Here is an 18,495-nt window from a genome sequence, read left to right on the forward strand (position 1 = left end):
CTAGTCCCACGTATAACATTGAACTAAAAAAAATGAGGCATTAAGTTCTCCCTTGAGCTAAGAAAATAAACTGGAAGAAGGAATAAAATGCAGGAAGGGCAGTAAGGAAATAGTTGAGCTTGTGGCTCTGAGAGTTGGCTCTGAGACCTCATTAACTTGTCATAAGAACGCCTGCTGCCCTGTTTGTCTAAAATAGCCATTAAACAAAATCTTATCTTGGGAGTGGAGAGCAGTTTAGTAAACAGGGAGTTACAGTATGCTCGACTCCAAACTGCAGCAGATTACGAACGCCAAAGAATAAATGTGTCATGGAAGTTGCAGCACAGTCTGACTGTAATAGCTGCTTCGGTAAAGTAACATTATTTTTAAAGAAGAATACAAAACTTTTTTGGAAATCTTTAGTGATAGATAAATTCCTCAAGGATTTCTGCAGGAAAAATCTCAAATTCTTCTTTATCTGCTGTCAAGTTGTCTCTTTCTGTGCATGACTGCTCTTTTTCTCTCCTTACTTTAGTAGTTCGGCTCATTAGTTAATACAACTCCTTACGTGCCATGAAGTCACTGTGTGGAACAAAACCTGCCCCTGAGCATAATGTATGCAGGGAAAATCAAACAATTTTAACTTTCTGTTGTTGTTTTTCTTGAACTTTGTTTTGGAAATAGTAAAATGTGCTGTTTCAGTTTAAATATTAATGGTATTTCTTTGCAATATAAATTAATAAAATATTAATTTGTTTCTTCACATTAACTCTTATTAGGGTAGTATGCTATCCTGGATAATTTGCTGAAGTTCTCTTTAAATTGGAGCATATGTTTTCTCTTGAGCAAAATAGACAACATAAGATTAATAAGGTTTTTTATTATTATCTCTTATAGGAATGACTGCATAGAGAAAAAAGACAGCCCTGAAGTGTTCTTCTGTTGTTGTGAAGGCAACATGTGCAATGAACGCTTTTTCTATTTCCCAGAGATGGAGGTCACACAACGTAAGTAGGTCTTACACACTTACGAAGAAACTGCGTAACAGAATTCCAAAACACTGAATGTGGTACATATTCAGGAGCTGAGACTTCTCAGAATGTTCTGGTCAGTTTTCCCTGCTAGGAGGCCTCTTGTTCCTTTCCTGAATGACAGAGAGCTGTGTGCATCCGTATACAGAACCTAGGAAATTACACGTTCGTTCCTTCAATTTTGAAAGCTCTCTATACTAGAAAAAGTAATTTAAATGGATAAAACGTACTTCAGCTGTTCTCTAGGGTTAAAAAGAAAGGATAATCTGAAATAATTGGACGTTTCAAGATACAGCAGTTATTGTCAAATCTTACCTTAATTGTGTAGTTAAGCTTCCGTAAGTGTTGATAAATTATTGGGCTATAAGCAGTGTTATCTTTATATGCATGTATAAGCCTGCAAATGCTTCAATATTTCTTTAAACTAATTGGACCTTTGAGTTTCCTGCATATCAACACAGTAACCTTTAAAAGGTGCAAAAGGATTTCTTCCCAAGTTACAAAGAAAATCAGATAGCCAGACTTAGCAAATAATGGTACAAAATGATAACTAAAAGGTTTATTAGGTTATTCTTCAGTATCTTTTTCCAGTCAGGAATCTAATCTCTGTTGGAAAACTGAATAATGGTAATAACTGGAGTGAAAACACCAAAAGTCTTGTGTACCAAATAGCCAGAGGAAGTTGTGCTTGAAATTAAGTAACACTTCCGTGAGATTGAAGTAGTCTTTGTCGGCCCATGAGATACGCCTGTCAGGTTTGTCAGTGATACTGCTAACACAATAATTGACATTCTGCATTGCTCTCATTAAACCTCGCTTGCCCCAGAGGTCTGTGGCAGCTCCTGCACAAGCCTCCTCCGAAGCAGGGTTTCTCCAGAGCCCTTCCTGAGGTCCTTACAGAAGCAGCTACTGCTAGAGAATTTTTACTTTCAGCAAATCAACAGAGCATAGAAACGTTGGCAGATTATTCTGGCCTGTGCTACTTACTAATGACATCGTACTATTTACGTTCTAAAGATTAAACCTCTGTATTGATCCTTTTTTCATTCATTAGGTGGTGGCATTCTGGCAATCCTTCTACAATACAAGCACGTCTCATCCACATTAGATAGAGTGAGGATAGAAGCACAAGAAAGATGTGCTGATACAGAAATCTGAGTTACCCCCATACTTTCAAAAATGTTATCTTTTAAATATGTATCTGTTTATTAGAGTATGCTGCTTAATCAAGTATTTCTAGCCTGTTGTGCTGATTGCAAGGGTTTTTAGTAATTCAGGATGACAGATGTTTCCAGAACTGGATCGGTTTTGTTTCTTAGAAGTTATGTCTTATGTTTTGTTTCATAAAAGGTATTTTTTCTTCTTTCAGCAACTTCCAACCCAGTTACACCGAAGCCGCCTCTGTTCAATACCTTGCTATATTCGTTGGTGCCTATAATGGGAATTGCAGTGATCGTGCTCTTTTCGTTTTGGATGTACAGACATCACAAGCTAGCATATCCTCCTGTGCTTGTTCCAACCCAAGTAAGTTGCTGCTCTGTGATTTCATTTTTCTGAATGGTACAACCATGCCTGAGGCAGAGAGGGGAGAAGGCAGCATGCATTTGTTGAGTGGCCGAAGTCTTCTGTTACCTTCCTGCTTTAAAGGTGCTAGTGCTTGCTATCAGCAAAAGCAGAAAACGAAGCTTTTACTTTAACAGCCTTACGTCCTTAATTAATTGACCATTGTTGAATGTGTGAGGAGCTACTAAATATTTGTACACATCTGCGGATTTTTTGGGGGGTGGGAGGGAGGGGGACACCAAAACCAGCAAACATCAGGTGGCAAAAGCGTCCTGCTCCCTGGGCACGAGGTGTGTACAGCTGCTCTCACGTACAGAGCCTGAGCTTTGCCTAATGCTTAGCCTAGGACAGAAATGAAGGAGAGAGGCTAATTCATAATGGCAGTTTGCAGTGGATAGGAAATAGCAACTAGGAAAAGCACAGCTGTGTTTGAAAAAAGCAAACAAACACAGAACTGAACTCCAGGTATCAGCTAAAGGGAATGTATAGAAAATCTTCAATTGAAACAGTCCCGGGGCTGAGCTCACCTTGTGGCTCACTCTTGTTCCTGTCATATGTTTTGTCTTACTTGTCTGTGCATTTTCTGTTTTGTCTTAAAATGTGTTTCAGTTCTACCGGTGTTTCTGTTCTGCCTGGGAACTACCTTGAGATTGTTGTCTTGAAATTTAAAATGTAAACTGGCTGGGTGGCATCAAAACAACCTTCTCTGGCTGCGAATGCACAGTGCCTGCTGCCGTCAGGCTCCAGCTGATCCTGTAGAAGTAACTCATATTAGAATTCCTTTTCTTGTATTCAGTTGTGGCTAGAGATTCGATTGAGATTAGGAGGTTGTTTGTGAATAGTTAAGACAACAAAATCCTCAGAACTGAAGTAGGAAAGATGAACAAAGTGCAGGAGTGGAAATGGAATAGAAACGACTTGCCCAGGGTCCCACAACACCGGGCTTTTTGGAGTCAGGTTTGAACTTGAGCTCTGGTCGGTGCAGTGACCACTCAGCTGGAATACATCCCCCATTGGACAGTGACGATGCTGCTCAGGATTAAAGAAAACTCTAACACTCGCTGATTTTGGTAGCATTGCATTTAAAAGGGGTTACGTGTGTTAGACCTGTGCTGTCAGCTGCTCTGACATTTTCAGTGTTAGTGCTTGACTTCAGGGTGCTCGAGGAAGCGTTCGTTATTAGCTGTGGTTGATACGTAAAATGGGTTTGGTTTCAGTTTCGTAGTAAGAGGTAAGAAAATCTGGGGGGAGGCAGTGGACATAACTGCTGGACAAATGAAAAGAAGGTAGTTCAGAGGAAAAAAAAGTGTATCTTCTGTCCTTGCAGAAAGTGTTGCAGATGCACCAGCTTCATGTAGATCCATTAGCACAACTCCTGCATCCATGTCAGCTTTTCTGTCTTTGGGGCTTTGTGTCATCCTAGCAGTCCTCACTGTAAGCTTAAATTCATAATTGCTAGTTGTGTGCATAATTTTAGTGGGTATTTCCTCTTCTAGACTTAAAGAAATTAAAGAAAGCAAGCATTGGATCAAGTGACTGAAAAGCAAATGTTACAATACTTGCTGTATGTCAGAACTTCAGTTCTGGTTTTCATCCTTCTTTTCATTGTAGCTCTTTTCTTGCATGGTTTGTGTTCAGTGCAGGAGTGGACACGTCATAAATTTTTAATAAATAGGGTAATAACCTGTTTGTTAATGCCTAGATTGTATCTGTTGGGATAAGTATATGTTGGTGCATGAGCTAGTTATGGTGTAATAACATTTTCTTATCTTGTGGTGAATAGGCATTAAGGCTTGATGTGGAAAGTCAGGAAAAGCTACTTCTGCCTGAAAAACTAAATGAAATTATTATGGAAATGGGACGTATAAATATTCTCCCATATGCAGCAGAGCAGTGTTTCCCACTTAAAATTTGATTACAGCTGATTTCAATGGGAGGCAGGGGAAGCAGGAAGAGAGGGAAGAGTATTAGTAATTTTATAACCATGAAATAAATATTTAAATATTTTAATATATTAAATATTAGGGCCTGAGTAGAGTCTGTAGGCAAATGGATTCTTTGAAGTCTTGCTGTAGTGATTGATAGAATGGATTAATCAGATGTGGATCAATATTCACTAGAATGCACTGATTTCTGTATGAGATACTTAATAAAAGGTTGTGTCATTTTACTCACCTTGTTCCTGGAAGGTGATGGGAGTGCTGAGGTGCAGTGTCCTGGCAGTAATTTTTCTTTCAGCAGAAATTAAAACAGATGAGAAATGGGCAAAAGATAAAAATGAGGAAACCCTGAAGAATAAGAAATTTTGGAATAATTAGAAGAAGAGAGATGGAGTAAATAAAAACTTAATCTTTTAAGTCACGATATAGGGGAAGAAATTGGAAGATACATAAAAATAAAATGCTAGAAATGTTTGAAATGAAAGATAAAGGACAAACATCTGAGAAAATGCACACAACTTCATATTTTTTGAAAGGAAAACTTGGACGGTATGTGTATATAGCAGGCAGTTCCTGCACAAGCTGAGCGCACTTCACAGCTATATGGATTCCCATAATTTTGTATCCCCTCGGAAGGCACAGATAATCAGTCTAATCTCACACAGTAGAAGTCGTTCGAATATTTGGGTTAAGTTAGGAAAGCAGCAGCGATTCTTGCTTAATCCGTGCATGTTCCATCCCCGTTTTCTTTCAGGTGCTGGGTGGAGAGGTCGGGGCTTGGTAGCGCCGCGATGCTGCACCCTGGTACCCGAGCACCCCTCCAGCCCACATCCTTGCCGGTAGTTTCTGCCTTGCCTCCTGCTCGAGCCCAGTTAAAGCTGACTGTCAGGTTTTGCAAACATCTAGCACTTTTCAGATTGTTCAGTGAGTTATTAGCAAGTGTAGGTTCTCTAAATATGTGTGTGTTTATGTGAAACAGTTTGACGGAACTATTTAATCCTCTTAGTTAGGTTTGATTGTATCACGCGGCAACCATATATTCCGTATGTCTGGTCAAATCTGCCAGAATAATGGCTTAGCATTTTAAATATCTGTGTATATTTTTATTTAGAGTTACTCGTGCTCACTTAGTTTTCACTTATGAGCACTGAGTATGCAGAAGATAAGACACTACAGTCTTTGTGGACAAAGGCTTCCACTCTCAAAATTAGGTGCGCTTAGGTTTCCCCGCAGCACCCTACAGACATTCCTGGTAGAAGTAAGGCTGTGGATGGCAGGGAGCTGATCTGCTGTGCTCATTTCTTTTTTACATCTCTTGAGCTTGGGCCAGGGTTGTCAGTCAATGCTAATTGCTCCTGTAGTGTTACCAGTCTGTCATCTGATAGATAGGACCATAACCTATTTTATAGCATAACTGACACAAGTAACACTTTGGGTTTTTTTAATCAGTTCACAGAGCTGTGGCTCCCAACACTTTGCATCCGTAGTGTGCAAAGACAAATTAACCTCTTGTACTTTTTGTGAAGTGCCCAAGTTATGAATATCTTACTGGATCGCAGAGTTGCTTTTTTTGTTTTGTGGTGTTTTTAAAATAAGAGTCATCTGTTGAGAGGGTTGAAAAAAGCTTTGCAGATTCACATAATGTCAGTTCTCTTAACCTATTTTTGTACTTTCTTCTGAAACGTTTGAAATGACTTGGGTCAAAGATTGTTCATGTGTTTAATCACTAAGCACAAGAAGGCCCTGATCCAGGCCTGTTTGGGGTTACCAGGAATTTAAAGGCTCCTAATGGACAGATCTATTTAAACATCTCTTTAAACTGCTGCTATGTGCTAAACAGTAGCATAAAAGCTTCTTGCTTCCATATGCATCCGTAAAAGCAAGCTCGGTTCCTAGGAACTACCATTTCTTCCTCTTCTCCTCAGGGAGGAGGATCACATAGGACTACGTCTCGTGCTTTTAGCCCCTATATCACTTCCTGTAGCTTTTCACCCACTGCTCCCTATACTCAGCACTGTAATCCTGTGTGGTTTTTTTCCTTCGTATGGTAACTTCATTGGTCCTGCTGATGGAGGGCATGTTGACTGTTCACAGTCATGTGCTAGATAAACCAGGAATTAGTCTTAACTGAAGCACATACATCAAACACAGAGAGATCATACCCGTGGCCTCAAAACTTTTAAGTATCTAAAAGACGCTCCGTGCAGTTACGGTTGATGGATGGTGGTTCCCGTCACCACCAGACCGTGATACTCTTTCTTCGGCTCAACTCCTCCTGAGAACACCTAAATACAAATAGCCCTTTGTAGCCACATCATGACTGCGATATTTCAGTTTCAGCTGTAAGAAGTCAGAATTGAAAGCAGTTTCACATAACATGGGATGAATAGCAATGAAGGAGAAAAATCTGTAGCAGTGGCAGAAGCAAGACGTTCTGAACTGCCCGTAGTGCAACTGCACGGGTACCAGTGGAAAAATAAATTCTGTGCTGGAAACTAATAGGGAGGGAACATATGTACCTAAACATGCATTGCTCTTTGTGGCAGTTTTTGACTTCAGACATCTGGTGTAGGCCACTAAGCTGTGCCAAGGTTTTTGGTAAGTGTGTATGTGACTTGAATGATCTGTTTTCAAAAAAATCATGAAAGTAGTTACTAATGGATAATTTTTTGTGGCTAGAGATTGGAAGTAGGAAGAATTATTTTTTTATTTATTTTTTATCAGTGAAAACTGAGTTAGGGCTTGTGGCCAGCTCAGAAGGAGTTAAGGTTGGGTATGTATCAGTGGTTAATGAATCATTAACATACAATGAGTGGCAATGTTCGTATTAAAAAGGAAAAACTGAATGAGCTCTAAATTTGGACTGCTGGAAGTGTGCATGACTTCACGTTCTGTAATGATGCATTTGTATCCTCAGGACTAATAAGAATTTCTCCTAGCATCGATTCCAGTCAGCAGCTGGAATGACACAGGGGAAAGAGCTGGTGCCATCCTTGGGTCCTGGTGCTGTGGTGCCCAGCTCTGGTATGGTTCTTCAGAGGCCATGGTCTTTGTGCTAGGAACAGCCACGGAGGGCTGGAGTGCTGATTTCTGCGGGTGTGCGGCCACGTACTTGAGCTTCAGGAGCTTTTTAACCATTTTCCTTAAAGTCCAGTTTGGGTATCCTCAGATATGCTCTCCTGAATGTTTGAGGCTGACATCTTTCAGGTAATCTTTTACATCACTAGTAGGAGATTTACCCTTCACAAGGTGTACAAAAATAATGCATTTTACTTCGCATTCTCTGAAGAGATCAAGGGGCTGTGAATGAACATGCAGGTATCATGTTTTAGGCACTGGTTAGGAACAAGCGAATGAATCGGTGCAATACCTTTGAAATACAATAATTTTGAGCACCATGTTTATGAAGATCTGTGATACATTTAAAGTTCAGAATGGGTTTTCTGGATAGCTCAGATTTTGGAAGAGATCACACTGACAGTATTTTTTGTCCTAGGTGGTTACAAATTTTGCAGCCATTTCCCTAACCCCAGATAAAACCTTTAGAAGTAGTTTTCAGGCTGTATAAACAGTAAGTTAGTGTGTTTACATATGTTTGTGTTAGATGATGGCTATTTTGTTGGAATTACTCCCAACTTTTTTATAAAAGAGTTGTGTTGATCCCTGAAGTATATTTGCTTTCCTTAATAGCCAGACACTGCTTAAACTGTTGATACTTGGATTTCTAATGAAAAGCCTGGGATGGCGGTTTGTAGCCTGAAAGAAAGGGCAGTGATCTTAAAATTAGAAGGTCTATGATACGCATACATCTCTTTTTGAAAATTATCGTGTGTGCCTGGTGTATTAGCGCTGGGGGGGAGCTGATCCCCTTCAGATCAGTGAGGGGACTGGAGCAGGACCCCAGCTTCTCAGAGTTTCCGATTTGTAGTTTCCCATTATCACAGGAACAAGAAGTCTGTATTTTTTAATTTTTTTTTACTTGTTTTTAAGGAATTTACTGAATTCTTAGTAAACGGAGAATATTAATAGCGAACAGACCTGCAGAATTATTCTAATACTTTTATTTTTTACAGCCCTAGGAACGAAGTTTTCTGAACAGCTGTTCCAGGGGTTTTAAGTTCCTCCAACAGTTCTTGTTTGTTCTGCTGCTGCTTCAGTAGCTCTGGGCACGCAGAGATGTACCTATCGCCCTGCTCAGCAGCCATTCCCTGCCAGGCTCCCAGGTTGAGCAACACTCCTGTTTTCCTTGGCTGCTCTTCCGGGCAAAGGAACACGGGAGGCTTGCAGGAGGAACTTCTGTGCTTGTGCGCTGTGGAGTTTGTGCTGCTGTGTCTTCCTTCTGGGGGGGGGGGGTTAAAGTACTCACAGCGTGGCTGTCATTGTCCTGGAACCACCAGGTCACAGAATGGAAATCAGCCCAAGGTTTGGGGTTTTCTGTGACTTCTGTTTCCCCTTCCAAAGACACTGGCAGGCTGGATGAGCTCTGCCAGAATCTGCCCCAGAGTCTCGGGCTGGGCACTGGCCCCATCCCGGTGGCCCTGGCCGCCAGGGAGTCTGCCCAGTGCTCCGACAGCAAGCTGTAAATCCGACTGCAACCAGCCTAGCCTTCAAGAACTACTTCAGCCCTTCTATTATTAATTATTCAGATAATGCTAAGTGTGTGCTAGACGGTTCTCAAGCGCAGAGAGAAGGCTGCTGGCTCTGCGCTGTCGAATCCTAAGAACGTAAAGACAAAGGGTGAGGAAAGGGATGATTGCCATTATGTGGCAGCTGAACGCTTCAAGCGCCTGAATTTCCTGCTGTTGCACCAACTATCTGATCGAATTATAAAAGACAATGGCTGAGGCAGAAGTACAGGAGAAGCAGTGCAGGTGTCTGAGCTGCTCTGCTTTGAAGCAGCACGAACAGGCTCGTCTCATAGAAATGTGTTTTAAGTTTCAGTAGTTGTGCTCTGGGACTCATATTCGGGTAGTAGATCTCACTCGACAGTCTGTAAATTCGTGATTTGGGTGAAATAGTCTTAAATACTGTAATCGTATATATGCTGGATATAGTGTGTAAGTTCACTTGTTCTAGTTACAGCTCAAGCATGCCACATTTATCGATGAAATTGAGCACTGAAGATCCAATATATGAAGACCTGTTTGTTTGTGATGTTTAGGTGTAACTCAGACACTTAAAAGTTTTCATTTTCCACAGCTAGTTACTAAATGCAGTATAGTCTTAACTTAAAAAATACAACGCTGCCCTCTGCTGTACAGTGGTGAGCATAACGAGATGCCTTTGCACAGCTTGTGTACGTATACCATTCTGCATGTGTTTGTATACTGCTTTGTACTAATGTGACTGTTTAGGCACCTGTAATGGACGAGTCAATTTTTAATTATCAATGATCAATTCAGCTAATGGTCTGTATTAAAATCTTTATTTTTGCCTATTTTTCTTTGCTAACATATCAATGACTTTTTTATTTATTTTAAATGATCTGTTATTAGCACAGAAAGTATTGCTATCCCCATGACTATTTTTGTTGTTGATTCGCAAGCAATTTATTTGGTCTCTTTTCTTATAAGCTGTTTTTTCATCCCATTCTTGATCTAAATAGTAATTTCTTTTGCCTGTGTTTTTTCCCCTCTCTACAAGCACGCCTTTCATATAATGATTGAGGTAAGACGCATTGATGTTTGTTCATGGTTATGGAACTTTCTGTGGACTTGTAAGAAGTTGTTTTGGTATGAATTCCGTTCTTCCAATAATGTGGACCAGAAATTTGTCAGCATGCGGGGTTTAAAAATGCAGCTGTAGTCTTTTCTTAAAGTTGACTACAATTTCTCAGGCTGTGGAGTTGCGTCTGCAGGGATTGATGAAGAAATCCGCCAGGCATCGCTGGTTTGTGGTTCTTTAGCTACAAACGAGCTCAGAGCACCCTCGTGCTGCATCGCATGAGCAGGGGCAGGGGCCCTGCTGGCACAGCACTTGCTGGGGTCTCAGTGTGGAGCCGTGGGAGCAGTGCAGGGAGCAGGGGCAGGCCCTCCCATGTAGGTGATGGCCCCAAAGGCAGCAATGTGTCCTGCCCGGGTCCCTCCTGTCTGAGAAACACTCCCTGGAGAGAAAGGCTCTTCTACCTCTTAAGTCTCTACCGTGACCTTCTCACTGGCCAGGAGTGGTTTCTCCTTCTGTAAGATTACTGCTTCTTCACGTGAAACTACAAGTAACTGAGAACTGTTCATTCAGAAACTGTGGTCATTGCTGGTAGGCTTTTTACATAAATACTGAAAAAGTTGAGATTTGAGTTGCGGTATGAATGCTCAGGTTTTTGTTGTCTCTATGTTGCCCATGTTGGTTTCTAATTAATAGCTGGGATGCTTTGTAACTGTAATTTAGAAGACAACAGAATGTTGCTATGTCAGTATTCAGAGTATCCTGTACCTGTAAATAGTTGTCAGAGGGCTTTCTATTCCCATTGCTGTCTTGCTTCAAGTGACTTAATTTCTGTTAGGGAAGAAGCATTCTGACTACAAGCAACTACCTTGTTTTATATTAATTAGGGGAGTATGTAATGTATGTACTGTGAAATACAGGGGAATTTGTGGGGCAAACGAGAGAAGAATTGTCACCATTCAGAGAAAAAAGGAATTAAAGGTTGAAAGTTGGATACATGTCATACAGTCAATTTTAGACTAGATTACAGAATTTACGAATTCTGACTCCTTTTATTCTTGTCTCAACTTCACCCATCATCTGATTGAAAATGAACCAAGCCCAAACTTGGAAGCGAGGAGCATGATCTTTAAAGGGGACCTCGTTGACCATATTCACTGTATAAACTGTAGTATAAATGTAACCAAGGGGAAACAAAGCAAAATCTAACAAAGAGAGCTTGCATGGGCTCTGGAAGTTTTAAGGACTTGCTTATATTTTGGAGTCAGGAAAAAGAAACGTGTCTGTGTACAACCCCATTTGGATAATCGGTCCCGTTATATGGGATAAATCATGTGATTCAATTGCCGTATGAGAGAAATGGCTGGAGAAGAACTCCGGTGTTGACGGCCTGTGTTGGGGCAGTCTCTAGACACCCTGTCCCGTTTGGCACATCCTTAATGGAAGCGTGGTTTCACAGTTAAGCTTCTCTCTGAGCTTGACAACCATTCTTGAGTCACAGAGGGAAACCTGTTAAGATACCATTCTTAAACTTTAATCATTATTTTTTCCTTTGTTAAAAAAAAAAATCTGGCACGTGATCTACAGCTGCCTGCAACTCCCACCTATAAAAATCAGAACCAAAAAGTTTGACCTTTGAATGCCGTACAGTGTGGCACAGCACAGCGAGGTGTGCATGATTTTGAGATCGCCATGTGACCTGAATTTATGGTTTTAATGGCCAGAGGCTTTGAGCTACAGGAAGAAGAAAGCGTAGCGGCCTGTTCTGCATCCTGAGGCTGTTTTTATCTGGCAGAGGATTGCTGCAGTGGTGCTCACCATGCCACTTGCCTATGGTGAACGGGGACCTCGCCACTCTCGAGGAGAGTCCTGCTTCCCTCTGCCTTCCAGAGCTTTTTCTATTAACGTGGACCTTGTTGCAAGCAGATGCAATTTGCTAAACTATTAGAAAAATAATGTGATTAGAAGGGGGGAAAAAAGGCTTTCTGACAACATAGCATCTTGCCTTGAGTTGCCATGCAGCAAGCAGAGTCAGTCCGAGGGAGGAAGGGCCAGGAAAGGCTGGGCAGCGGGAGGGAGGTTGCATCCTCGCATTCGGACAGCTGGGGCAGGCTGTTGGGCTGATACAGCCCCATTATACCTCAGCTCACATTATATCATCTGCCTTGGCGCCACAGAGATGGTTTTCAAAAGCCATGCAAAAGTAATTACGCCTGTGGCACAGTAAATATTTCTGCTTAGAAGTAGAGCAGGTTGAAAATACTGTCAAGGAATGGCTCTGCATAAATCAGGATCGGTAATTTTAGAGCAAATGGCTGTTGGTTTTAGCAAAATTGTTTAGGAAAAAAATAGAAAAAAGCGTAAAACTTTATTTACATTAACAGAAGACAATTATACTTTCCATTTTTAAATCAGGATTTGTTTTGATCTCTGTGTGTGGGTGTGTTAACTTCTTCATTCCAAGCAGGAAGTTCTGACTTCACAGAAATGTTTCAACACCCAAAGAAACACACAGGGAACCGCAGGAGGTTGCTGTGTAATGCAGCGGGGAAATATTTTGAAATGCCAGGATTTTCTAGGAAAAGCAAGATTCAGGTGTATGAAAAGTATCCCTTTGGTCTAATGTGAGAGTTAGTTAGCAGCACTGTTTTTTTTGGCTGGTTTTTACTCAGGAGTGATGCCTTCTCTCGTGGCAGATGCTGTCATTCAGCTGTTTTCATCAGATCTCTGAGAAGTGTCAGTGGTCTTTTGCTTGATGGTCAAGGAAAAAAAATGACATAGTATCTTTCAAAATACTGGTAGGTTTTTTGGACAGAGGGTAGAGAAAGGACGGGGTTGTTCAGCCACTAGAGCGAGGTGAGGTTTGGGTTTCCTTCCCACAGATCGCTCTCTTACTGCAGGCAAGTCCCTGTGTTCAGAACTTCAACAAGTCGCCTGACTGCCTGATGCTCAATCCCCAGCTACACAGTGCTCAGGGTTCTTAAAAATACCAGGCTTTTACTACTTAAGATAGTCTTGTGAGTAAATTTGGGCATCGTGTTTCTAGTTTTGCATGGTTTTTTTTGCCATTTCTGTAACTATGGCAGTTTGAGGACAGAGATCGCCCTGCTGCCTGAAATACTCACAGAGGGCTTGGGCACGGAATGACAGGTGGCATGGGAGTGAGAAGTGAAAAGTATCGGCGGTTCTGAGAACAAGAATCTGATCCTGTGTTAGAAGCAACTTTCAGTTCTGAAACTTCATTTTCTTTCATTGTTCATCCACTTTGAACCCAGCAATGTTGCTGTAACAGCTTTATTTAAACATCTCACCTGTGTTCACAGAAGAGTCCCATATTTTTTTGAGGATAGTGTTGCAATGCCTCTAATTAAAGTTGTATTTCTACAGGTATTAATTTCTGTGGAGTTAGATTACAGTTTCTTTGAATTGATACAAATCTCTTTATATGTGAAGCTGGTTCTTTTTGAAGGCTATATGTATTTTTAATAAGAAACAGAGAATGGGTATTTGTTCCTGTGTTTAAAGTGCTCAGAGCCTGTAGTGGCTGCAGCAGCACTTGTCTTCATTCTCCCACCAGCAGCGAAGTGTGCTTACAACCACGGCTGTTCAGCAAATGTCTTTAACATGCACAAGATCTTTATGGCACTAGCTGAAGTGCTCAGACACCTAACTATTGAGTGCTCGCTGGTTGCGTTCAAGCAACTACTCCAGGATTTTCCATTCCCTCTCTTTAAAACAGCGTTACAGCTGTGACTGGCTGGGGGACAAAACAAAACAAAGCAGAAAAGGCAAGCGTATGTTTTGGTGGATTTGAGCAGTACACTTTGGTTTTTTTCATCGTGTTCTGCAGGGTGGGTATCACTTAAAACCAATACCAGTCTATCAGTTGTAGGTTCTTGCCTTCATGTGTAAGATAAGACCTGCGGCCCAATTTCGCCATCCCCACAGTTGAAAATCTACTTGTTATATTCAGGTGGCGTGTACGACACAGAATATGTAAGCGATACAAAATGTAAAATACAAGATAGCCCATGGTGTCACTTCTGTTTTCTGCCAGAAAGGGAAGTTGTTCAAAACCACGTTAACATCTGTGGTCATGGGGATAACTGTGTGGGAGCTCCGTCTCGCGCAGTGGTGCTTCCCAGCTGGTCGTGTTGTACTTGAAAAGCCAGTGCTGGGCTTTTTATTTTCCTAGCCGACCAGTGAAGTGCAAGCACTGGGGGATAATGAAGAGCAGGACATGCTCCGAAGCTCCACTGCGGCCCAGTGCTTGTACTGTTGGCCAGGAGGGCCGGCTCGCGCACGGCACGACCTGCCTGCGCGGTGCCTCACGGCCTCCTGCCTGTGGTGCAGCTCCTGGCCCAGCTCACGGGCATGTGAGGGAACTTGGTGCAGTTCTGTGTGGCTCCCCGAGCCACCCGGCTCGACCAGGGGTCTTCTGCATCCCGCTGGGGCACTGATGAGCATGGGTGTCAGGGTGGGAGCGTGCTTCATGGCCGGGCTGTTTGCCCATGGCCTACATGGGCACATCACGTATGTGTGAAACGAACAAAAACCCCCTCGGTATCGAAGGTGCTCGGTTTAATTCTGTCATTTTGAAAAGCAACAAGTAATGCTTGATCATCTCTATCCCTTATTTTGTGCTGTGCTTTTATACTGGTTAGATTTTTACTGTAACTGTTGTCATGCTGTCGCTTGCACATAATTCTGAGCATGTTTCACAGTCTTTTTTTCCTTCCTGTGGACGAGGGTTGCTGTTTTGTTTCTGGTTTGTTTGGGGGAATTGGTTGCGAGAGGGTGGGTACACGATGCCAAGTCTCGGTTTACGAGCCTTTATTTCTAGTGCTGTCATCATAGATCACGCACATGATGGCTGAGTTAACTAATGGTGTTAACCTGCTTTCAGGATCCCGGCCCACCACCGCCGTCACCACTGATGGGTTTGAAGCCATTGCAGTTGCTAGAGATCAAAGCTAGGGGAAGGTTTGGCTGCGTGTGGAAAGCTCAGCTCCTGAACGAATACGTTGCAGTCAAAATATTCCCCATTCAGGTAGGCACAAGTTCTGAAGTGTCCTGTGTTGTTTAAAGTACTGCAATGTAAACCATGTCTTCCAGTCACAGTAAGAGGCTTTTATTTTAGAGAATTTTTACTATATATACTACAAACCTAGATATCCCACACAAATTCTCAAATATAGGAAGTATCTTCAGGCAGAGAATGTGCAGGTAGGGTTTTTATCTTAACGAAGCAAATGTATCATTGAAACATACCTAAGACAGCATATGTTTCTAATCATAAAAATACTTACTTGACATGAATAGTCTGAAGCATGTAAATACTGTTTGCAGCTCTCACACGTCTCCATCGTTTGAGAAGAATCTGTTGATATTTTTCAACTTAAAATGTACTTGGAATGAATGTAAGCTGATAAATAGATGCCCTGAAATGCAAACCTGTTGTAAGGTTCCAGTTAAACATGCCTCAATTAAAGGTAATAATGCTGACTTCCCAGCATATGGCTCTGAAAGCCGTATTTCAAAATAGATTGTGCTCATAATTTTTAAATCTAGTTTAGTTAGAATCCAGAATGATCGCATACAATGATACTAGGATAGATGTTACATTAATTAAAAACAGTCAATGCTAGTTGAGGTGAAGAAATGTACTTTTGCTTTCCAGTGGTTAACCGAGTGTTAAATTGTTGAAGAAATGCATCTGCAGGTTCCTTGCCTTCTAGGAGAAATGGCACATATATATGATGGTTTAAGTCATCAATACAACATACATTAAAACTGAGACTTTTTTTTTTTTTTTTGCTATTTTTAACAAAGGAAAACATGTTTCTAATTCTTAGAGAGTCTGTTTTGTATTTTTTAAGGTGGAATCGATCTCATAAAACAAAAGCATTGCAATGATTTCCAGTATGTAGACTCTATTCCTGTCTACAGCTTTCTGCATTTCCATGGTTCATATCTCTGATAGTTGGTGGTGTTTTCAGATAATACAACATATTTAATTTTTCAGACACTTCTCCAGGAAGTGTGAATGTGTAATATATTTTAGGTCAGTATTTTGTAGCACAAATACTGCTACTAATCTAAACATTCATAATTCTAAAATAATCAGTCTCATAACCTTAATAGCATATACTATGCTTTCTTTCCTTTTGGTAATAAATCCTGTTTTAACCAAAAATTAGGTTTTAATCATATCGACAGACCGTTTAGCAATGCACAGTAAATTACAGGAGGAAATGTCTGACAGAGAAAGTACCTGTTATGCTCGTAATTGTGGTATTAACTTGGCGTGTTGTGTTTTTGTCGTTGTTTTTCTTTAAAGGACAAACAGTCTTGGCAGAATGAATATGAAATTTACAGTTTACCTGGAATGAAGCATGACAATATTCTACAGTTCATTGGTGCAGAGAAACGAGGCACTAGCATTGATGTCGATCTCTGGTTAATTACAGCATTTCACGAAAAGGTATGTTTAACTCTCAAAGTAGCATCTTTTTTTTAAATCATCATTATGGTGGAGGAAGAATAGCCTTAAAAATCTGTTGCAAATGTGAATCTTAGGCAGTTAAGAAATAAAATTTAAAATAGCTTTCACTTATTAGCTTGACTCTTCTCATGGATATGAATTTATTTAAATTTTTCAGCCACCTGATAAAATTGTCATTAATCTTAATAGAGAAGTTTTACAAAACAAATGATTTTTTTTTCTGCCTTTTGCTTCTTAGGACATGTATGTTTTTGCATGTCCCCATTCTAAGTCTGCCTGGATTAAACAGTCTCCATTTCGCAAAGGTTATGGTGCTGCGTTTTCAATTCTGGCATTTTTGTCCCATTTATACCTATTCGTTAATCACTTAGATTAAAACTATCCAAATATTTACATTTTTCACAGCTCTTCACAGTCAAGTAGATAATAGCAAACAAATTTGCCTTTCTGAAAATATAGTGCCAATTTTTTGAGTGCTTTAAGCTTGTTAGAAAGATAGTATCTGAGATGACTCTGGAAAGTAGGAATTTTTAAAATGTAGTCGCTATGTTTTAACAGCACTGTGTTCATTATTCCCTTTTCTCTTGGCTTAAGTAACATGACACGGTGACACGTCAAACTGGAGCATTTGTAAATCCATGGGAACGTGTGTATGGAGTGGGGTATAGAAGGGAGTTTGAGACAAGTGCTTCATGTTGGCTAGATTTTATTTCACGTTGTCTCTTTATTCAAAGTATTTCACTCTGAAACTGCTGCAAAGCTGGGATTCACTGTCATTAGTCCGCAAGAGAATAAAGCCTATCAATTAAAGGTCTCAGAATGAGCATACCCCATTCAGCAGGATTCTTGAAGGTGAATCTGACCTGCAGTTTCCTGTGCCTGGAAGGATACAAATCCCCGTGGTTAAAGCAGGGTTGTCTTTATAAAGAACTTAAATGTCTGTAAGCCTAGCTCCCATTTCTGACATCCCCAGTTAAGTGCAGTTCGTTGGCATGTGTGCTGCTGACCTTGAGTTAATTATGGTGCTGGGTTATCGAGGTGACATTAGGCGCATCTTGATTCTGTTCATGGACAGAGGTGAAGCAAAGGTTAATTTTTTGTTGTTGTTTTAAGCCAGCAGTAGGTTGTTTATGCAGTTGTATAATTACAGAGTCTATCAGAAGGCAGAGAAAGGCAGAGGAGCATATCGTGTCCTTTTAGGATGGAGGCTATCTGAAGTTTTCTTTATGGTTAGATGAGAGAGAAATTTATCTTACAGTTGTTTTTCTTTTTTGCTGTGCAGGGTTCGTTAACCGACTTTCTCAAGGCTAATGTGGTTTCCTGGAATGAGCTATGTCACATTGCTCAGACCATGGCTAGAGGCTTGGCTTATCTTCACGAGGACATACCAGGGCTGAAAGATGGACATAAGCCTGCCATCTCACATAGGTACAGTATATGGACGATACCTGCAGACCATTGTTAATATTTATCTGTGAGCTAAGGGACAGGAAATATTGATAGATACAAAGTGTTCAAAAAACTACTCTGTGGTATCTTCTTTCCATAGTAATCAAGAGCCTAATAAGAAAAATCTGCTCAGCCTAAGCAGAAAGCTAGCTGCTGTTCTATAGGACGCAGTTTGGTTGGTGACTGTGGTTAACTAACCTTTTTTACCCGGTTAATTATATAAGTACCCTATGAGGTATATAAGATAATTGGTATTATAGCTATTTGAAACATCTCCAACACTTTATATAACTTTTAAGTAATACTGAATGCCTTCACACAGAAACACTTATTGTAAATGATGTCTTTGTGTGATATTTCTTCATAT

At 40.8% G+C, this 18,495-nt stretch overlaps 1 protein-coding gene across 1 annotated transcript in view; it reads left to right on the forward strand.

Annotated features, from left to right (window-relative positions):
* Positions 1 to 18,495, forward strand: part of ACVR2A (activin A receptor type 2A) — a 62,398-nt gene that overhangs the window by 34,460 nt on the left and 9,443 nt on the right. Inside the window, exons 3-7 of the mRNA XM_035556040.2 lie at positions 877 to 986; positions 2,380 to 2,534; positions 15,081 to 15,224; positions 16,515 to 16,658; positions 17,962 to 18,107. Coding sequence (XP_035411933.1) covers positions 877 to 986; positions 2,380 to 2,534; positions 15,081 to 15,224; positions 16,515 to 16,658; positions 17,962 to 18,107 — 699 coding nt within the window. The remainder of the gene's footprint in view (positions 1 to 876; positions 987 to 2,379; positions 2,535 to 15,080; positions 15,225 to 16,514; positions 16,659 to 17,961; positions 18,108 to 18,495) is intronic.

The sequence above is a fragment of the Cygnus atratus genome, chromosome 6 (assembly GCF_013377495.2).
Source record: "Cygnus atratus isolate AKBS03 ecotype Queensland, Australia chromosome 6, CAtr_DNAZoo_HiC_assembly, whole genome shotgun sequence".
NCBI lineage: Eukaryota > Metazoa > Chordata > Aves > Anseriformes > Anatidae > Cygnus > Cygnus atratus.